Raw genomic sequence first — 23,637 nt, 5'->3', positions numbered from 1 at the left:
AGCTTACCTTCATAATATTACTATAGAGAAGGAGGAAGACTTCATCTGCTTCAACATAGTTTCCCCAAGTAGTTAAAAAATTCTCTACGCTTATACAGATACACATACAAAAATGCTTATATGCACTTAATATATGAATATGTACACATGCAGCATGATATAAGAAAAAGTAACATGCCAACATAGCTGACTGTAAAATCAACATTTTGGTCCTGGGGCAATACGGGGTAGGGTATAAAAGTGATCAGGGTCAGCTACCACAAGTGGAAAGGTATCTCAAAACAAGTTTTGTATTTGGCTTTGAAAACATACTGAATAGGTTGAGAAAAGTTAAGGGCTCTGAAAGCCAGAGTGAGGTCAAATATATGAAGTATTCAAGAGAAAATGGAAGTGATATTAAGAATGGGGTTTATGGAAGAATGAGACAAAGGTGGAGTTCAGAAAGGCTGAAGAAAGGAAAGATTCTGTGGCAGCAACTCAGTGAAGACATAATAAAGATATGGATGAAGAGAACGGCTACTGCCAAAGAAAGAGCTAAGCATGTCTTGGTTACAGTGTGGAAAAGAGAAGAATAAGCTTCCTGAGCTCCATAACCAGCAACGTGAGAAAGATCCTGCTGCTTATGGAAATAAAGAGAGCAGTGATGATACCCTAAGAAGGGTCATGAAGACAATTATATGAAGGTATTTCCCAAGTAAATGGAGATGTAGGATGGAAGAGACAATGAGAGATCAGAAATGTGGATAAAACTTGGAAGACATCAGTTAGGAGCTGCCATTGTGGAAGTGAAACACTTAAAGATGTTACGAGCACATGCACGGTATGTGAAGTGGCAAGGTCAAGCTTAGTTATGCCCACATTTAGTAAAGCAAATACCTTATCTCATTATCCTCTTCATTAATCTGTATATTTTCAACTGCCCTTGTAAGATTTGGTTGTTTCTTCTGGGAAAAGAACAATGATATATATTGTAAAAATATCAATATATCATGTAGTATTTAAGAGGTAGTCTCCACTTCAATGTTTTCATCAGCATGCAGCATATAAAAATACTTTTGCAATAAGAAATTATGAAAAACGCATGGTTTCATCAACTCAGCAATTTTAGGATGTTAGAGATGATATAGTAATAAACCGAAAGATTTAAACAGTAACCAAATTAAAAAGGCATTTAAAAAAGCTGAGTTGCAATTATTTAGCAGATTTAAAAATTTTAGACAGGTTTCAATAAGAAGAGAACAAAAGAGTAGAAATCCAAAATAGCAGATCATACAAATTGCATTTCCAGCTGGTTTTAAGCACATATTATCTTCAGCATATTTTTTCCTTTTTATATTTAGTTCAGGCTAATAAAACCAGGTTGCATTTTCTTATGCATGCATTCTCAGCTAGAAGAGTGGTCTTCAAAGCATAATGAGGAATGGGGGAACTTTTCTAAGATGTACATTCTGTGGAGGCTATAAGTTAAAACATATCCATCTTACTGTTTTCTTGGTAGGATCCTTTCTTAGAAAAGGGCAATTTGTTAGTTAATCACTGACGTAATATAGTATGAACAAATAAATATATAAATTTCAGAAAGTTTGTGATCTGGCGGGGGGGCGGGGTGGGGGTGGGAAGAATACCACACTTACCTTCCAGTATAAGGCTCCAAAAGCGAACCCAATTACAAGAGAAAAGAATGCTGGCAGTGCTACAGCTGCCCATTGTAGGCTGGAGTCTTCAACGGGATTTGAGGCCCTCCCTGTAATTGAAACAGTACAGTGGTGAACACAATATATTCATGCCAGAGGTTCTGCTCTTATGCTGTGGTTGTTCCCAACTGTTTCCAAAATGTACTCTGGACCTATCTGTTTAAAATATTTAAAACACTGATTTTTCTGCTTGCAATACAAGTCCATGTAGTCTCCAAAAGATATAAGGTGAAAAAAAGAAAGAAACCCCACAGACAGAAGGCTATTTGACTTGGTTAATGTAGACCCATACGGAACACAGACGACATATACCTGAAAATAATTTATATCATCAAATCCATCTTCTATGCCTTTATCTTCTAATATCTTTTCACTTTCTCATGCTTCACATCGTGCCAAGAAATTTTTAAAATGACATTTTGCAACCCGGATCAAGGTCTGGATGCATCAAGCTATGTCTGGCTGCCTCAAATATTAAGTTAATACCTGTACATTGTGGTTAGAGTATTTTTAGGAACCTCAAGCTTAGAATTACGGTGTCTCCTCATCACATCTTAAATTGACATTTATTGGATGCCAGGTACTACCCAGGACTGTGCTATGGACTAAAGGTTTAAATTTTCAGACTTTCTATGCTGGAAAGCCTGAGACTACCGAACACAGAAGAATGGCGGGAAGCACCAGTGTGTCCTCCTATTGACTTTAAATATGTAACTTAGTGAGAGAGAAGACACATACATGAGATTAACTTGGGACACCTCCCTTCATCCTGCCCTGCTCTTCCATGAGAAGTAGAATGATTCAGGAATTAAACAATCTATCTCCCTCCAAGGGTCTCTGGCTCCCAACACAAAGCTTAACATTTTGACAGATTTTTCTTTTCTGTCTCCTTACAAGGAACAACTTAGTTGTTTGAGGACACTGACACACGTGTCAACTTGTAAGAGTTAAACTTTCAGTTTTCTTTTGAAGATGTAATACACTTAGAAATTATACACTTTCAACAATCATATGATTAAAATGTCAACCAATCCAAGGGAAAGTGACTGTTTTGGGCTATGACATTTTGCAATGATACTTGGGTTCCTGTGTCAGCCTATAGTCACCTATTTAATATATAAAGAACCTAAAGTACGTAATATAAAAGAACCAAACCACTGGATGTGTATCAGCATTTAAGAGGGAAAAATAAACTCATAGATTTAACCAGAGAGGCAAGAAACAAACCTTATCTATTGTAACAGGAATTGCCCATTTCCCTACCATTTGTCTCCTTGGAACAGGAAATTCACTAATTCTATGATTCTTATGTTTCCAAGGAGGCTCTCATAATAGTAAGTTTGTGTGTGTGCTGGGGCAGGGGTGCGGAGGGAAAGCAGTGAGTCATGGGTGCCCCTTTTACTTAAGGGGGATTGGGTAAAATGCGATCTTCCATTCACACAACCATGAATCACTTCCTTAAGACCAGACTGACAGATCTTTTGGCCCACCCCACATCCTACAGCCCCATGGGAAATATGTTTTAGGCATCTTAAATTAAAGCTCAACATAAATTCTGTCACCAAATTAAGCCTGAGTTATGGGATTTGGTATAATTGAAGTAATACTATTATTACAATAATATAGCTATTTTAAGGGTTATATAAGATTATGTGTGCTTGTCTGAGATTTTACTACCATTTATAAAAGTGTTTTCTATGAGGAAATGGCTTTGGAGTTACACGCAATTCTGACCATTTTAGAAATGTTTATATCACTATCTGTAAATAATTTGGCTATTTGTGTTTGTATTCCAGTGACATGCTTGAATTCTCTTCAATGGCCAACCCAATATGACCCACACTGTCTATTGGGATTGCTGGCATGCGATTATGATTTGGCCAGGTGACATATACAGACATATACAGAGAGAACAAAGGAAGCTATTAATATTTTGTCCCTAGACTCCAATGGAAAACTAATGAGCTGGGATGGTGCTATGGAAAACTCCATTACCTATGTTTGGACAGCCAGATGCCCTGGAATCAAGGCAGCTAAACACCCTGTTCTTCCTGTTCCATCCAAAAGCCCAATCTTGAATTGCATCAATCAGACCAGAGGAAAGACCACATCCACCAGCAATAAGCAGAAGGAGCTTACTACAGAGTGAGGTGTCCTGGGATTCCCTACTCAAAACCTTTCTCAGCTAGGAGGGCAGTCCCTGAGGGAGGTGTTTCAAATAAAGCCAAGCTGGAGGAAAGACTAAAGAAAACTCACCTTGTTCTACCAGAGCACTGTGACTTTTTAACCATTTTAAAGATCCACCCTGAGGACCAGGGCCCTGAACAAAGTTCTAGAATCTAACACCCAGCAGCAGTCCTCCCACAGGAGAGAGGGAGGGAGAGGGCAGGGGGTCAGACCCACAGGAACTGAGCTTCACCTCCTACAGACATGGCTCCTTCCTTCCCTCTCTTGTTAATGCAAATGGCTTCACAGTCAGGCCTTGGATTCTCTTCAGTGATCCTGCCTCCAAGGCCTTGCTTACACCTCCAGGGCGTGAGTCCCAATACTTGCCACTGCTGCTATCCAACAGGGATCAATGAGAACTGATGAGAATCAATGAACTAACTATGTGCCTCAAGGCCCATTTGAAGGGTATTAGGGCCAAAGCTTTGCTTTTAGGAAAAGACTGCCCCAGAAAGTGTATGGGGTGGGGAAGCTCGTCTGGACAGGATTTGAGTAATCCCAAATTCCTGGGTGGTTGTCATATTAATTGTATCTCATCATTATGAAAACTGTCCACAATTCAAATTTTGTGAGAACTGATTTGTGTGGTTTGATGAATAATATCGGGCATCCGTATAAACATAGAACACAAAAAATTGTGCTACAATTTTGCTGAACTCCTCTGTAGAGTGAGTCTGCTTATGGGCACCATGCCTATGAATGTGTCTCTCTTCTTGGTCCTTAAAAGATAAGCAACTCGGTATTCTCCCTTGATTCAGATTCAAAGCTCACCACAGGCATGCCACAATCACTGACTCAGCCTTGGTGCTAGATCTAATTGTTCTAATTAATGATGAACATGTACTGTACCTCAGGCACGGCTCCAAGTACACGTGCTAACACTTTTAAAACTCACAGAAAACCTATGAAGGAGAGATTATCAACCTCCATTTGATTGAGGAGTCCAGACACTTGGCTAAGGTCACATAGCTGGCCAAGGGCTAGAGCTGAGAAATAAACCCAGGCAGTCTGACTCAAGACTGTCTAGAAGATGTGCAAGGTAATGTCAAAGGAAGGATTTTCTTCCCTATCATTTAAATATACTGTCTGTAAGGATCTCAAACTTAAACATTTTTAAAACATCCTTTTAGCTTGGTACAAAGGCTATTACTATAACTTTGAAAACACAACTCCCTTTGGATAACTTACACACTTTTACATTATCCCATGATTCTCCCTTATAAGCTACAGAGAGGGCACTTACACCTCTGGATTTCCCTTTTATGCACTGGTCCTCTGGCAAGCATGGCCACTTTTGGGGCCTTTTCCCTGAAAACTAGCATGTTTTCTTCAAATGTCCCTGACCCTACTCCTGAAAAAATCTTACCTTCTTTATGTTACAACTAAAAGCATTTACATACTTCTATTATACATATTATATTGTAATATAACTAATATACATTATAAAATACTATGAGTGTTTTTATTTGTGTCTGTTTCTCCTATGAGAATGTACAACTCCATAAGAGCTAGTCTTGTGCATGGGTATCTGACATATTCACGAGTGACAAGACCTGGCCAAAAGCTGATCATGCAAGACCCATATTTTTTACAAAAAGAAAGAAAAAAGAAAGGAAAACAAAAAAGAAGACTGGTCATTCATATTGCAATTTAAAAAAAAACCTATAAACTCAGAAGCACAGGACCGAATAGGTGTTTTATATTCAGTTTGTCTTTTAAAGTAAGTAGAAAAGACTTTTGCTTCCAGCCATGATGATAGCAGATTGGTATAATAATTATTTAAGTTGGGAAGACTAAACAAATTATACGAGGCAATTATTTTCAGACATCAGCCAAAAGGCAGTGCAAGAGTGTAATCCCCGAGAGAGAAAAAACACACATAGTAAGGCCCATAATTGTCCTGATTTTCTGGCTGGGAGGCACCTTCAGACTTAGTAGTCTCACTGAGATAGGGAATCAGAGAATGCAATTCGGGGTCACTGCTCTAGCTGGAGTTTGTGAGGCAGGGTTACTTGTGGGAAAGGAGCTGTGCAGAACAGGAGCACTAGACGTCTCTGGAGGAGTCTCAAGTCACTGGTTGAATAGTAAGCTGTACAAGCACAGGGAGACACGTCACAAAACCTGGCACTAAACAATGACTAGGAAGCTATGATTTTAACAGACACCCTAGCAATCTATTCAGAAACAAAGGAATTCTGATGATCAAGAATGGAAAGATTTTCTAGGCACTCAAGAAATTTCTCAGAAATTCCATGCCTTAGAAATAAGGTTACTCTTCCTCCTCCCTCCAAGAAAGCTTGGGAAGGAAGAGAAAGCTGATCTGCTAGGAAATGAACTGCCTATCAGAACAACACTCAACAGTCTCTAAAGGAATGCTACAAAATCCAGATATTCAACAACATGATATCTAAAATATCCAGCATATGTTCAAAAATTATTAGCCATCTAAAGGGAAACGTGACCCATAATCAGGGAGAAAAAAAAAATCAGTTAATAGAAACCAAGCTGGAATGACCTACGTGTTGAAATTAGGAGGCAAGAACTTTAGAGCAGCTATTATAACTGTATCCAAGAGCCAAAAGAGAAAATATTTTTTCTTGAATATTTTATAATGAATATGCAGATGGAAAATCTCAGCAGAAAAATATAAAATACAAAAAGAATCAAACAGAAATCCTAGAACACAAAGTACAAACTTAGAAATGAAAAAATGCACTGGATTCAAACCCATAGACTCTATACCACCAGGAGTGAACCCCATGTAAACTATGGACTTTGGGTGATTATGACGTGTCCATGTAGATTCATCAATTGTAACAACGGCACCACTCTAGGGAATGTTGATAATGGGAGAGGCTATGGGTGTGTGGTGGTAGGGGGTAGGTAAGAAAATCTCTGCATCTTCCCCTCAATTTTGCTGTGAACCTTAAATTGCTCTAAAAAAAAGTCTTAATAAAAAAAATTTAATGGCAAAAAAAAATTTATTGGGAGAAAAATTTTGCAGATTAGAGATAGCAGAAAAGCCGGGGAACTCGAAAACAGATAGATTGAAATTATTCATTTTGAAGACTAGAGAGAAGACAGGTTAAAAAAAAGAAATGAACATAACCTCCATGATCTGTGAGACTGATATTATCAAATTGCCTAACATATATGGGATTGGAATACATGTGATTATACATATGTGGGATTCCTCTCAGAAGGAGCTGAGAATGAAGAAAAAAATAGTTGAAAAAATTATGACCAGATGTCCCTCAAATTTGATGAAAATAAGCTTACATATTGAAGAAGCTTGACAAACAACAAGAAAACCACTCTTAGGTGCATCTTATTTAAACTCCTAAACAGAAGAAATTTTTGAAAGGTAGAGGGGAAAAATGATCCAGTACATACAAGGAAAAACATCATACAAATGCTGGCTGCCTTTTTGTCAGAAATAATAGAAGCAGGAACACAATAAAGTGACATCTTTAAAGGACTCAGAAAAAAAAAAAATTCTGTTAACCCAGAATTCCACATCTAGTAAAAAATACCTGCAATATTGAAGACAAAGACTTTTTTTCAATTAAAAGAGAAAAAAATTTTGTTGGCAACAGATCTGCACTACAAGAAATGCTAAAGGAACTCTTCAGCCAGAAAGGCATTAACACTAGACAGAAACTTGGATTTATAAGAAGGAATGAGGAGTAACAAGAAATAATAAATACGTGGGTAAACATAAAGGATTCTTTTCCTTTCTCTTACTTTCTTTAAAAGAAATATAATGGTTTAAAGCAATACTTTTAAGACTGCATTATGGCGTTTATAACCTATGTAGATATATATGTCATCACAGCACAAAAGATGGTTGTGGGCAAGTGGAATTATCCTGCTTCAAGGTTCTTATATTGTTTCTGAAGTACTACAACATTAACTCTAAGTAGAATTTTACAAGTGAAGATGTATACGGTAATTCCTAAAGTAACCACAAAATATCAAGAGGTGTTATTGAAAAGCCAACAGAGTAATTAAAATAGAACACTAAAAAAAAAAAAAAAAAAATCAACAGAGAAGAGGTCCATAAAAGAGGAACAGAGGGTTAATCAACGAATGGGGCCAATAACAAGATGGTAGACCCCCATCCAACCATACCAATAACTATATTAAATACAAACAGATGAAACACTCTAATTAAAAGTAAAGGACTAGATAAAATAGCAAGGCCCAACTATATCCTGTTCACAAGAGATGTACTTTTAAAATAAAGACGATATGTTGAAAATAAAAGCAAGAAAAACGATATACATGAAAACAGTAAGCTTAAGAAAGACTGGCTCTACTAACGTAAGACCAAACAGACTTCCAGACAAGAGCTCTACCAGAATTAATATGGGATATTTCAGTAAGATATTAAGGTCAATTAATCAGGGAAGATATAACAATAATAAATGTATAAGCACCTAATAGTAGAGCTGCAAAACAGATGAAGCAAAAAACTCACAACCAAAAGGAGAAATAACCAAATGCACAATCAAAAGGAAAGATTTTTAATGTCCCCTTCTCAGTAGGTAATAAAAGAATTAGACAAAAATCTTAATAAGGATATAGAAGATCTAAACAACACTATCAACCACTTGGATTAAATTTGAGAATGCTACACCCGAAACGTGAATAATACTCATAAAATAAGTCTCAATACATTTCAAAAGAATACAGTGTATGTTCTCTGACAATAATGGAGTTAATTTAGAAACCAATAAGATATCTAGAAAAACTACATATTTTTAGACAACAACACACTTTTATATTACCCATGAATCATAGAAGAAATCACGAGGAGAATTAAATATTTTAAAGAAATGATACTGGAAACACAACATATCAAAATGTGTAAAATACAACTGAAGCTGCTTTTAAGGAAATTTATATCTTTAAGTGCTTTTATTAGAAAAGAAGAATGGTTTAGAGTCAATGATCTAATTTTTCTATCTTAAGAACTTAAGAAGTTAGAACAAGCTGAGCAAATTAAACCCAAAGTAGAAATAGGGAAATAACAAAGATAAGGTTAGAAATCAATGATATACAATTTAAGAAGCCAAAATTGCTTCTTTGGAAAGATTAATAAAATCTGTAGTTAGTAGGAAAGGCCTTAACTAACGTACATAGAGTCTCCTCAAAACTTATCAGATCCAATGTGTTACGTGATTCAGAATTTTAGATTTTAGAAGGTTCTGTCCTATAAATATTGTATACAATATAATATCCTCAGTGAGGTCTGGGTAGCACCCTATAATCAGACACAGTAATATTTCCTAGTGAAATACATAAATATTCACTTTTAGAAGGATAAGGATTATAAACAGCCTCATCACAATTCAGGTCAGGTTTTGTTGGCAAAAATTCCAAAACAAATTGGATTTTAGAGCTTCTTCTTTTAATTTCTGAATTGCAGCACTGCTATTGTGGATTTGTATTAAATTGATTACTCCTTTTGACAGACAGGTCTTTGATATTCTTGAACATATAAGAGTGCCCCATTACTAAGTCTTAAGGGATGACTTTCTTAGCTAAGATCACAGGATAAATTTTTTCCTTCTAGAGCTTCCATAAGACTAGAGGGTCAGAATATTTAGTAAATCCAATGACCTTTATAGTGACTTTTGCCTACATTTGGAAAAAAAAGGGCAGATTTCCAGGAAATTGGGTCATAAATTCTTTTTCACTAGCGAGGACAGAAATTTCAGAGAAAAGCATATTCTCCCCCAACATATAATTTCCTAGTAAAATAACAAAATCATCAAATTTCCAAACACACAATCATAAATAGTGATATATACAACAAAACAGAAAATATCCTTGGAATTTTATACACCCAGCATTTGTATTTTCCATTTTAAAATTCCATTTTTGTCAGGCAAATTCCACACTAAATATATTTTAATTCGACAATGAAAAAAGCTTAAATCATATACCTAAAAGTAATTTCATGCCTTATTTCACATAATCTTAGCAGAAAATTTATTGCCCCAATTAAATATTATCTCTAGCTATAGGGAAATCCAACTGTATAAACCTAGTATTTAATTCTCAGGAAGATCATAACAGGAAGAATAGTAACAGAACTGTATTAATAGTAATGATTGTAGAAATTTCCTTTAAAGCCCATGCAATACTCCTACAGATGCTAATTGGAGCCATGCATGCATTAAATCAGATACATGTACTTACTATTACTGCTACTGCTGTCATTCCTAAGGGAGCTGGCTGCAACAGGGGGTAACATAAATGGTTTTGTGACACTGACTCTGGAATCTAAATAGAAAGCAATAATGTGTGAGTGTTGCATGGCGATTTACATAAATTACAGAGTCCTCAAAAGGTGAAGTGCAATATCAGAGTACTTTCCAGGTCTGCTTCCCAAACCTAGATTATTCAGATCCTATTTATTTCATAGTGGGTCCTGCTATTCTATTTTTATTAAGACATTCACCACAGTGAGTACAAAGATTCAGTGTCTACACATGATAATAAATGAAAATAATGCAAATTGTTGGCATATGGTCATTTTTTCAAAATAAGCAACAAAAATAAAATTTTGCCTTATACAGACAATGGGGGAAAAAGTCTCAATACAGGGTAACTGGTGAAGATCAGAATTCATGACTCAGAGTTAGACCCCTAAAGAAAAGATTTGAGAAGGGGACATTAAGAAGACTGGAGGTGAAAAATAATTGTACATTACTAGCAAATATCAGATAAAAATATGAGTGACTCTCGTATATTGTTTACTCACGCACAGTCCTTTAATTTGAAAATGATGTTTTGGCTTGAACACCAACAAATCTACAACTGTTTGTTTCTTTTCATCCCACTGATATTTGCTTTTGTATTAGACATACACACATACATCCTTCTCTAGTTGCACATATATTTGAGGCAGAGGTAGATTCTTACCTACACACATAAGATTCAAGCTTGCCTTTTACATTTATATTAGAAATGCTTATATGTCTTACCTTTTTCAGGACTTGATGTTGAAGAAATCACACATTCACTAGTTTTAGAAGCCACCATCTCCAAGTCTTTGAAGGCATCGATGGATTTACTAAAAATTCCAAAGAATTTTTCAGGAGTAAACAGCCTGGGTTCTGGGCTCTTAGATGATTTTTTTACATTCTAGAAGAAGATAAAAACCAGGATTATATTTTTCAAATAGTCTACAGATTTAACAGATGTCAGGGTAACAGACTAAATATGTCCTTGAAAGATTCAAGTGAAACGGACACTTTTAGACAACTGTTTTAACACACACAATTCAAGTTGGTACTGCAGGGTAAATGCTCCCATACAGTTCAGTCTGGGGCTCAACTCTGGATAAAAGGAAGAGGGTGGTGGTGAGGGTAAGATGAATACAACGTCATAACAATGAAATAACCCGAACAACAAACTACAGACACTTCTTTAGAGATGTTCATTAAAGTTATTGTTCCTCATTAAAAAAACATACTTCTCTTATAATACATGCTCTAAATAGCCAATAATTTAAAAGTCTGATGATAACAAATACTGGCAAGGACATGGAGCAGAGGGGTCTCTTATGTATGTGGAATGACATACATTGGCACATTTGATATTATCTAGTAAAGTTGGACATGTGCCCATCCTGTGACCCAGAAATTCCACTCCTAGATAAATGCTCTAAGGAAGCTCTTGCACAAATGCACGAGGAGGCATACAGGAAAGTGAGTGCTAGCAGTGTTTATAAACCCTTACATCAATCAACAGGAGAGCGGCTTAACAAATAGTGGTATATTGAATCACTCTATAAACAGTAAAGAAAAAGTTAACTACACCTTTATGCGTCAATGTGGATGTATCTTATAAACAATGCAGAGTGAAAAAAGCAAGTCTTAAAAGAATAAAAAGAGTATGATTTTCTATAAAATCCCCCAAACAAGCCAAAGCTGTTTTAGGAATTCACAAATACATGATTATCTATAAATAAAAGCAAGTAATAATACGAGTTAACACCTATGTAGCACTTACTATTCACTACTCTATGATTAGTAAATGCACATTCTTTGGTGTTTGGAATGCTCTCCCAGACATTGCCATTTGCTGACTACCTAGCTCATCTTTCAGGCCTCGATGCATGTATTATTTCCTTCATGACACCTTGTCTGATAGACCCTTTTTGGGACCTCAACTTCTTATCAATGCCATTAGCAGACTATTTGTATTGATATGATTGATATAAAAAGAGATGTTGACTCTAAGATGTCATTGATTGTAAGATACATTCTAATTCAGAAATCAGAAAGTAGAACGATAGAAATGATGAAATATACTGATTAGGTCATTGGAATGATGAGAATTCTGAGATTGAAGAGCACAAATGGGACGGATGTTGAGTCTTAAAGAGTACTTGGAATTTGAATGGGGACAGAGTGTTTGAGTATTAGTCTATAGCATCATGTTTAAGGCTTTGGGTTTGAACTTCAAGAAGGCCTGTAGGCTAAACCTTGGCTTGTGAACTCTATGCCAAAGCAGGTGTCCTAAGACCTCTTTTATTATAGACACAGTATTAGAAAATAATAATAAAAAAATCTATTAACATTTATTTTGCCAGATTTGGGGCTAAAGCAGTCATCATGAATCATCTAATGTCAGCTCTGTGAGACAGATCCTCTCACTGTCCCCATTTTACACGTAAAGAAAGTGAGCACAGAGGGGTTAAGTTCACAAATCTATTAGTGACAGAGCTAGAATTTGAACTCCAACACATCATCCTTAATCTCTTGGGATACACTGCTTCTTCAATATGCTGAGAACCCAAAGCACTGCTGTGCCCATATTCTGAAGTTGGTGACAACTACTCATCAAATGACCTGAAGATGTTAAAATGCACTTTGTTGTGGTATGATTACTATGAATAAGAGGTCAAGTGTAAGTGTTCATTATAGATAATTTTCCATTTAAAGGTAAATAAACATTGGTAACCTAATAGGAAGGTTATGAGAACCTTATGAGATAAAGTCAGAGTTGATTTTACACTGTATTGTGAATAAATTTTATTTTTATATTAAATGATAACATTTGTCTTAATATACATTTCAGTTGCGGTATAACTACAAACACATTTTCTGTGCTCATCTTAAACATTTTTTTAATTAACAATTTATAAATTAAAAATCTCACAAATATGCCCCCATCCCTGCCACAACCAATCGGCATAGGTTTTAGAGAAGAGTAATAAAAAACAATCCCAGTGAATACAAAGTTACCTCGAATGAGTGTTCTTCCATGCACTCCACAAGGTCATCGACGATTTTCACAAGTTTGTCTATGATTGAATAATTACTCAAGCCTTCAGAAATATTTGAAAACTTATCCAGAAGATCAGTCAAGCTGACTGACAACTGTTCCACCATCTCGCTTATCCAACAATGACTAGGCTGCAAGAAATTGGAAGAAAAGAAGATAAAGCACCTATTTTATGTATGGTAAACTTGGAGTACCCTCAAGCCATCAGTGTTTCAGTGATGGACTCCTGGACAAAGGACTTGCTTATATCAGAATAGGTCAGTTCTTACGTTTTGTTTAACTCATATCTAACATCTCTTTCAAAATTTACAAATGCATGACGATCGCAGGAAAGTGTTGATGGTAAAGATTTTGCTCTTTCGTGGAAGTAAAATTAAGACAAGACAGAGACCTTGACTAAGTTTGGATACAAATGGAATTTAATTCTATTGAAGAATGTGTATTGCTTACTTACTTATTCTAAAAAGAACTTCAGGCCCAGAGGAAATTACAAGAAAATTATTGTGGGAGAGAGTCCTAGTCTTCAAGGAACTTCCAGTCTTTTGGGGAACTGGAATATGAATCAGTGGATTAATAATAGATTATTTTTCTAAAGACTTTGATAGATTTCAAGGCTTCTTCATAGATGAATTCCTGTGGGTGTTTTAAAAAAAAAAAAAAAAAAAAGTAGTCCTGGCAGAATGTGTTCTGAGAGACAAGCACATTTATCTTAGTGGCAGGGCCAGCTACATAATTTGTGGGGCCAGTGGCAAAATGGAAATGTATTTATTGTTCAAAAACATGTTCAAAGAACTGATGATGAGTTTCAAGATGTTGACAGCAGAGCATGAAACCAAGCAGGGAGCCCCCGTCCATGAAGCCAGCCCTGCCCATTGGTTGGAAGCTCAAGCCTTGGAGTCAGGCAGCATAACTGGGTTCAGTTCCAGCCGAGAGACTCCAGACAAGCTACATAAATTCTCTGAACCTCACTTTGCCTCTCTATAGAATGGGAATAATGGAAACAAGGTAGTTTTGAGGAGATGAGGTACATAATTTGAATGTAAGTTTCACGAGGGCAGTATTTTCATACAATCTTGTTGCCTACAGTGTCCCTAGGGCCTAGAACAGTGTCTGGCATATGGGAGTTGCTCAGAAACTAATTGCTGAACGGATGTAGGAGTAAATAAAAAATGAATGAGAAAAAATACTCTATAACAGGGATCCACATTTCCTGGAAAGGGCTAGATGGTAAATATTTTAGGCTTTCTATGCCAAAAGGCAAAAATCAAGGATATCGTGTAGGTCCACTTATACAAGAGAAAGTGAGTTTCCACAAATTTTTTTTAATTACCAAGCTTAAAATGTAATGATTATACTTGAATATAATTTCTTTTGCATAATCATTTAATTTCTTTTGTAATACAGGTCGACCAGTAAAAGAATGGAATGGTTTATTTTGGGTCAACATTTTGCTTAGCTGGGGTTAAAAGCATTATCTATCATCAAATAGATTATAAATGTTTATCTGTAAAAAACAAACTCAGCTGCCTGCCTGTCCATATAAAAGCAGGCGGCAGACTGGATCTGGCCTACAGGGTATATAGATTGCCAACCCCTGCTATAAATAGCTGTGGATCAATAAAGGTTTAGATTATTAGGAAAAACTTCTTAGTATATTAGAATGGATTATAATTTTTCACATTAATGTGACCACTTAAAATATAATAATTGGTCATAAATTCACATACTTGGTATATTGTAACATTATCTTTACTCTTATAAAGATCTTTTAAGTAAAGGTTCTGATTTATTTATTTTTTTGTACATGGAAAAGTTTTTTTTTTCTTTAAGCTCTTTATTGGAGTATAATAGCTTTACACTGTGTGCCAGTTTCTACTGTACAACAAAGTGAATCAGCTGTATTTATACATAAATCCCCATATCCCCTCCCTCCCACGACTCCTTTATTTTTTTTAGCTGTTAAAATGTTATAGTGAGAAAAATAAGATAATCACTGGCAAAGATTAAATGGTCTTGGCTTATTAAAATCCTAAATAATTTAAAATGACTCCTATTGTAATAAAAATATGGCAATCAGAGAGTAATTGATGACATGTAAAACAAAACCACTAAACATTATTTCTCTATTTACCAGCAGAATATCTGTGGGGGAAGGTGAAGTAATTTATGTATTCTAAATTATACAAAGGGGTCATTTTATATTTATTTAACAGAACAGTTTTAATTAATACGATTCAGACAAAAGGGAAACTGGTTTATCTACAGTCGCGATTTCTGGAAGCATTACATGCCATTCAAAACTTTTAGGGAGTATTGGCTCTGGCTTCAGATAAGTAGAATAAACAAATCCCCAAATGGGAATTAGTTCAATTAGGCCATTTCATTCAACCAAGTTCTCAAAGACTGTGTGTTTCCAAAATATATTGAGAATGAACTCTTTGTTTTGTAAAATCAACGCTTATCTCAAGCACAAGCAAGTTCATATCTGCATCATTAACAAGTCTCTTTACAAGCTGTCAGTCTTTCTTTTGGGGCTGATTGCTCTCCAAGTTTCCCTCTGTTTAGACTGATTCCGTTTAGATAGTCAGCCCTATCAGCAAGGGGCAGATTTCCTAGGATATGAGAAACAGCACACTCTGTAAATAACTGCCTTAACAGTATTTATAGGGTAGAACAGCCTTCCCCAGTTAGTTCATTCCCTTGAAATTGTACAAATTTTTCCATGACAAGCAGATCTCATCTATTCATCTTTTCAAACTCTGTCCTTGCTCCAGTCTGTGCATAAGCTTGCCTGTCCTCTCAGATCCTCTGAGATGTAGGAACCAAAATCCTATTCCCTTGTTCTGAACTAAGGTACTCCTTTCGTTTCTGTGGTCTTTGCTTTAAATGAACAAGCTGTTTTGTTCGTTGTTTCTTGTTGGTTTTGTTTGCTTGTTTGTTTTTTGGGTTTTGTCACTTTTTTGTGGTTAAAGCAGAAGAGAGTTTGTTTATATGTTTCTTATTTTTAACTGGGAACTCTGGGGTACTTACTGCCACTTCTGTTTCTCTCTATTTTCAGCTGAACACTATGTTTACATTCCGTATTCAAGTTCTGATTTAGCTATGACTACTTGCCCCATGGCCATCTACCCTTGTTTTCACATACCTAATCAACAGCCCAAGCAATCAACTTTTCCCAGGAACACTGTCAATCCTAAACCTATAATTTCTTACAGTTAAATCACAGAAGTCCCACAATCTAATCCTAGCCCAATATCTGCTCTTTTAAAGTTATGAAAAATTTGTTGACATTTGATATAAACTTCTGGATGACACTGCTGAAAACCACATTTCTAAACGACTTTACCTGTATTTCATTCATTATTCATTCTTGCCATAATGTTCTTGGAAAAGACTATATAATCAATTCAAAGTGTTTTCACTACTTTGTTTAAACAGTTATATTTTAGCTCGTAAAGATTACTGGATTTATTAAAGATAAAACTGAGGTAAACCATATTAAATATCAGCCAGTTTTAACTTGTCCGCCTGCAAGAAAGAAAACCAGTTTTCACTAGAATATCAAGCAGTTTCGCATTTTCTTTTTAATTAAATATAGTCAATGATTTGCAGAGAGAACAAAACAGAGTGAACTAAATATTTCATTTGTGAGATGACAGGAAGTCTCTCTGTTTTTCAACTCTTCCAAGATTATGATTAGGAAACAGATAATTAAAAGTGTGAAGGTCACAAATTTAATTTTTTCCTTTAATAACAGGCATTATTGCCACTTTATCTTTCAAAGACCATTTTAAACAAATAATTTTATATAAGTATTAACTCACAACCTATATTAGAAGAATGTAAGATATAACGTTCTCTATTTCACTAGAAGAATGTGAAGGATTAGTAAAGTTGATAAAGCCACATAGGATGTCAAAGAGGTGATGTAAAGAGTACCTTCGAATTTCTGAAGTACATATAATTTAATGTTTAATTCACATACAAAAAGAAATACAGTTTTTGCTTTGAAAGGGAAAACTTGTCTGGATTTTCCTTAACTCCATACTCTTAATTTCTCTCCTTCTTTCTTGGTAGCCTCTGTCTTACATTTTCTGGGTCAATTATAGCGACTCTATATAGGACTACTGGAGCAACATATGCTATGCATTCATCTTTGTGTGTGTGTGTGTGTGTGTGTGTGTACACAAATGAGATACATATATCATCCTAGAATGCTAAGTGAATCAATGATATTTAGTCAATGTCCTTGACCTGCTAGGATGCCACCACCACACAAGATTTGGGTAAAAACTGTGAACTTCCTAAGGGATTTTAAAGTACCATAAGCATCAAATTAATGATTTAACTAAACAATTAAAGATATAAAAACTACTATAACTGAAAGCATTCTAAACATAACTAGGACTATGACTGCTTCCAAAAACCAACAATGAAAATTCACACATTCACACAAACTTAAAATAGATGTTTTATAAATTTCATAAGATATATGATACAATACCTCTGCAGACCCGGAACTGGTAAATTTGCGACCCTGGCTGAAATAAAAACACCCTGAGGGCTTGCTAAGTCTGGCCTGCTTTCTCCCCTCCATCCCCTGCTTCATTTAAGAAACTGTTCTGGTTTATTAGTTGAAAACATTTGGCGTCAGCCTTAACGACGAGAGAGTCTCTAAGAGGAGCCACCATAAGCCTTATGGAATTAGAATCTGAAAGTGGACAAAACAAACTCTACCATTTCTTCATGGATGCCCTTGGCACTACAATTCCATTTGGTAGTTGTTCTTAGAGATCTGTGTCTGCTTCCTTAGGGTGCCTCATGTAGTTGTCTGCACTGTGAGGGATTTCTCCACAAAAGAGCTGGGGTAAAATATCCATTAGAGATTCTGATGGACGAAAGGCCTGGCTTATAAACCATGAGGCTTCTGTGGATTATTCACCATGAGTCTTCACCCCGTCTTCTAATCCAACTAATCTAATTACCAGCACTACTGCCCAGTTTGATTGTTTTTGTTTTGCTGTCTTTCATGTGTGTCAACCCTCCGTCTTGCCAGAGTTAGAAGCATGAATACCCAGGGCACAGAGCATTCCTTTCTTTCCTCTTGTGCTACTAGCATTTACCTCCTGGCTGGGCAGTCAAAAGAATCTAGAGCCATGCCACTGGAATCACAGTGGTTCAGATCTGGAAGAAATGCCGAAGACCATCTGGTGTAGTCCCACCAATTTCATAAATGAGAAAACCAAGGCCTGAAGCAATGAAGTGGTTTGCCAAGGTTACACAACAAACTTAAATATTAGAAACCAAGATTCCCAAGCACTTGCCTAGTTCCTGTATCAGTGAATACAGTCAAAGCACATACAGCTGCAGAATTTTCTTCTGCTGGGTTCTCCATGACTCATGTGGTCTCACATCTGGATGAGGAACACTGGTCCTTAAACTCAATTAAGAGATTTCTTAGGAATTGGAAATGGTTCTGTCTGTCTGATTTCAATAAACCCAGAGCTAGACTACAGAAAGCAAATTTCTCCCAGCAATTGCTGCAACCAAATAGCAGATGCTAATCGCCTTTAGCGGACTCTCTTTACTCTCCTTCTGGTTTCCGCTCTTAGGGCTAGAAAGCTGACACTCCCTGCCACTCTCAAACATTCCATGGGCAGGCAGATTTAAAACATTCCTACAAAAACACTTTGTAAAATATTGTGTGCTCACATTACTACTGTAGAGGCTCCAAAATCTTAACTCCCTTTCAGATGAGCTGGGTTTTGTCATGATTTATTTTAGTCCTCTCTCTAAACAGTGAATGTGGTCTTCAGTGTTCACTGTAGACATGTAACTTTGCATTTTATTGTTTGAATTAAAGCAATGTAGAAACCTCAATCTGATTAAGATGGTAATCAGTCCAAACACTATAAATATGTGTTGTTTCCCAGGGCAGGCCTATAAATGGCCTCTAAACCAGACACAAAATAGCACCATGAGGAAGGATCAGTATGGGGAGGCGAGGGCAGCAATGATGAACTAGAGACTGTGTCTAGTTCTAACTCTATTAACGTACTTTGTGACTTTAGGCAAGTCACTTAATCTATCAGTTTCTCTATAAAATACAGGGGTCTGTCTAATCTGTGCTAGCTGATAGGAAGGCCATTAGCCCCCTTCAGCTGCTTACCAATGAAAATGTGGCCAGTGTGACTGAGGAATTAAATATTAATTTTCCTTAATTAATTCAATCTGTTGAAAGCTAAAAAAAAAAAATCACTACTTGATTTGGTGACTGGAAAACTTAAGTATGTTTGGAAAAGCTTAGGTCCGTGAATCTGCATTTTCAATTGTAAATTTTATAAAAATCTACATGAGTAAATACTTCTGATGAAAATTTAATGTCGGAACTAGAGTGTACTGTAGGTATAAAATACACAGTGGATTCTGAAAAAATATAAAAAATTTTAAAATATTCCTTTGTAAGGTACAATGATAACATTTTGAATATATTGGACTAAATAAAATTTATTATACTTAATTTTTCCTGTCTCTTTTAATTTTTTAAAAATATAGCTACTAGACAATTTAACATTACATATGCGGCTTCTATCAGACAGTAATGGTCTAGATGTTCTGAACGTATCTTAATATAATCATTTATTAAGCTGGGCCCTGTGGTTTGAAAATACAAAAGAGTATTTAATGTTATATTTTATTCATTTACCTAACATTTTACACTTATCCCTTTGAAATAAATACTCTATTACATGAGAGAGAGAAGTAGATGAGTATAGCATCTACTTGACTGACTTCTATTTCTGTAGGGAGCACTTCAGATCATAGGGGTGAATCCTGAGGATCCACACTTACAAAGAGCGAACTTACCCTGTGGCCACGGCTGACTGGACAATAGTGGACTCCTGAGACAGATGGGTCAATCAGAAAGCCCCTCCCCAAAACTGGCAGTGATGATAGGAACTGACAACCAGTCTCTGAGCAGGGTCAAAACTAATATGTAAATGTGGGAGCTCTGGGACAGCTCTATGCCACCAAGTGACTGGTACAGAGAAAAATTCTGCACAGGTGAAACAGAACAAGGCAGAGATGCAGAGAAGGTGAAGGGAAAACTTGGTAGCTTTCCAATCCTGGCTCGAGTCCTTTCATGAGCCTGGCTACATCCCTATCCTTGACTGGAATGCTATTCTTCTGTATCCTTATAAAAAATGGGACTTGTTGTTTTGTTTTGCTTTTTGGTAAAGCTTGAGTTCACTATTGTTAATGTGAACCAAAGGAATCTAAATAAGATGGGCTCCCTCAAGATTTGGAAATCAGATTTTTTTTTGCCAACAGTTCAGTGTTTACTGGTAAGTAGTTTTTGAGTAGGTACTACCTGCTTAAATGGTAAGGAAATACAAAGGAATAAAAGATTTGATCCTTAATCTTTAGATAAATACAGTAAAAAGAGAAAATATAACAAAATTATTGTGATGACATAGGACAATCATTGTATGTATACTATATCTTGGGTTTTTCATATCTTAATTATTTCTCACAATCATACTTTGAGACAAATCTATAACACATACAATTTTAAACAGCTATGTAAACAGTATATGATCAAGTATTCCAAATGATTAGTTTCTGGACAAATTCTATAGAAATTCAAAGATAATAAACTAAAAGGTAAGGTCCACAGAGCAGATACCACATCAGTGTTGCTGACCACTCTGTACCCCACAAGTACCAAGCAGAAGCACAGAATAGGAGTGATGTCAATTTTTACTGGCCAAATGATACAGGGAATAAAGCATGGTCTGGAACAGTAGGAAATGGTCTTATGAGAAAGAGGGATCTTAAGTTGACTTGTCAGAGATGACCACTAAGATGCTTTCAGCCCCAGGATATTGCATAATCTTGTGGGTAGAATTTGGATGTGTGGATGGGAAAGGAAAGAGCATTCCTAGCAAAGGGAGTAGTACTAAGCAGTCTTGGAATTGAGAATAAGCAAGGTGATTCTAGGAGGCAGGGATGCACCTGGCTGGGGTGGCGAGTTTATGATGGGGAATAACGGGTATGAAGATGAGGTGGTTGGGGCGGGGCAAGATTATGGAAGGTCATGAACATCAGATTCAGGAATTTGGCTTTCAGCCTTCAATCACTGAGAACAATGAGAAAGTTTTTGATTAAGGAAATGACTCAATAAAAGTAGCATGACAGAAAGCTCACGGAAACCATGATTTCTCAAAATTGCATGATATAATGCTTAGACCTAAGAGTTTTTACAAAATGCACACGTATCTAAAAGAAGATAAAGGTATAACTCTGAGGTGCAGATATTGTGTGATGAGTTACAGTCATCTGCCTCATCATCCTAATCTTGTAGATTCTACTCAATTGGTGCCTCAGGGAAATTACAAGTGATTACATGTTAGGGAACTTTCCTCCTTCCTTCCTTCCTCACTTTCTCTCAGTAGATAATTTATTAAGTGCCTATCATACATTGGACACTGAGGATAGAAGAGCAAAATTATACAAGTCCTGCCCTCAGGAAGTTTACAGGTAAACAGAAGATTATGGACTAAATAATTCCACAAATAAACGAAAGCAATACTACTCGGAGGACTGCTATGAAAAGAGTTTCTGATAGGAGGATGAGGCTTCCTCAAGGAGAGGGAAGGCTTCCTTAAGGAAGTGAAATTGAAAATGAGAGAGTCAGACAAAAACCAAATGCTGGAGAGGGTCTGGAGAAAAGGGAACCCTCCTACACTGTTGGTGGGAATGTACGTTGATGCAGCCGCTATGGAGAACAGTATGGAGGTACCTCAGAAAACTAAAAATAGAGCTACTATATGATCCAGCAATCCCACTCCTGGACAAAACTGCAATTCAAAAAAGATACATGCATCCCTATGTTCATAACAGAACTATTCACAATAGCTAAAACATGGAAACAACCTAAATGTCCATTGACAGATGAATAAATAAAGAAGATGTCGTACATACATACAATGGAATACTATTCAGCTATAAAATAGAATGAAATAATGCCATTTTCAGCAATATGGATGCAACTAGAGGTTATCAAACTAAGTGATGTAAGTCAGAAAGAGAAAGACAAACATCATATGATATCACTTATATGTGGAATCTAAAATATGGCATAAATGACTCTACCCACAAAACAGAAACAGACTCACAGAGATCGGACTTGTGGTTGCCATTGGGGAGGAGGGGGAGGGAGGGAATCTGGAGTTGGTAGATGCAAGCTATTACATTTAGAATGGATAAACAATAAGGTCCTACTGTACAGAACAGGGAATTATATCCAATCTCCTGGGATAAACCATAATGGAAAAGAATATTTAAAAGAAGAATGTATATATGTGTAAAACTGAGTCACTTTGCTATATAGCAGAGAGTGGCACAACATTGTAAATCAACTATACTTCAATTAAAAAAAAAAAAGAAAAGAAAACCATAGAAGGGAAAAAAAATTAAATGAGTCAGGAGTTACCTGAACAAAAGGAGCGACCAGCACTCTAGGTACAGAGAAAGACATACAGGAAAGGAACAGTGGCAGCAAGAACACGTGAGGCTGAGGGACTGAACAAGAATTAGGAAAGGTGCCACAGCAAAGGAAACTATAAGCAAGATGAAAAGACAACCCTCAGAATGGGAGAAAATATTTGCAAACGAATCAACAGACAAAGGATTAATCTCTGAAATATATAAACAGTTCATCCAGCTCAATATCAAAAAAACAAACAACCCAATCAAAAAATGGGCAGAAGACCTAAATAGGCATTTCTCCAAAGAAGACATATGGATGGCCAAGAGGCACATGAAAAGCTGCTCAACATCACTAATTATTAGAGAAATGCAAATCAAAACTACAATGATGTATCACCTCACACCAGTTAGAATGGGCATCATCAGAAAATCTACAAACAGTAAATGCTGGAGAGGGTGTGGAGAAAAGGCAACGCTCTTGCACTGTTGGTGGGAATGTAAATTGGTATAGCCGATATGGAGAACAGTATGGAGGTTCCTTGAAAAACTAAAAACAGAGTTACCATATGACCCAGCAATCCCACTGCTGGGCATATACCCAGAGAACACCATAATTCAAAAAGACACATGCACTCCTTTGTTCACTGCAGCACTATTTACAATAGCCAGGACATGGAAGCAACCTAAATGTCCATCAACAGATGAATGGATAAAAAAGATGTGGTTCATATATACAATGGAATATTACTCAGCTGTAAAAAGGAATGAAACTGGGACATTTGTAGAGACATGGATGGACCTAGAGACTGTCATACAGAGTGAAGTGAGTCAGAAAGAGAAAAACAAATATCATATATTAACACATATATGTGGACTATAGAAAAATGGTAGCGATCAACCGGTTTGCAAGGCAAAAATAGAG

The 23,637-nt window shown here is 36.2% G+C and overlaps 1 protein-coding gene across 2 annotated transcripts in view; it reads right to left on the bottom strand.

Moving 5' to 3' along the window:
- KITLG (KIT ligand) overlaps nucleotides 1–23,637 on the bottom strand; it is a 92,114-nt gene that overhangs the window by 12,504 nt on the left and 55,973 nt on the right. For both annotated transcript variants that reach the window (XM_057742877.1, XM_057742876.1), the window contains 5 exons: nucleotides 13,184–13,354; nucleotides 10,916–11,075; nucleotides 10,128–10,211; nucleotides 1,635–1,744; nucleotides 877–944 (listed from right to left, as the gene is read on the bottom strand). In XM_057742877.1, the coding sequence (XP_057598860.1) occupies nucleotides 877–944; nucleotides 1,635–1,744; nucleotides 10,128–10,211; nucleotides 10,916–11,075; nucleotides 13,184–13,354 (593 nt within the window). The remainder of the gene's footprint in view (nucleotides 1–876; nucleotides 945–1,634; nucleotides 1,745–10,127; nucleotides 10,212–10,915; nucleotides 11,076–13,183; nucleotides 13,355–23,637) is intronic.

This window comes from Hippopotamus amphibius, chromosome 7 (assembly GCF_030028045.1).
Source record: "Hippopotamus amphibius kiboko isolate mHipAmp2 chromosome 7, mHipAmp2.hap2, whole genome shotgun sequence".
NCBI classification, from domain to species: Eukaryota; Metazoa; Chordata; class Mammalia; order Artiodactyla; family Hippopotamidae; genus Hippopotamus; species Hippopotamus amphibius.
Note: the sequence above shows the minus strand (reverse complement) of the source record. Positions and strands in the feature narration are given on the sequence as shown.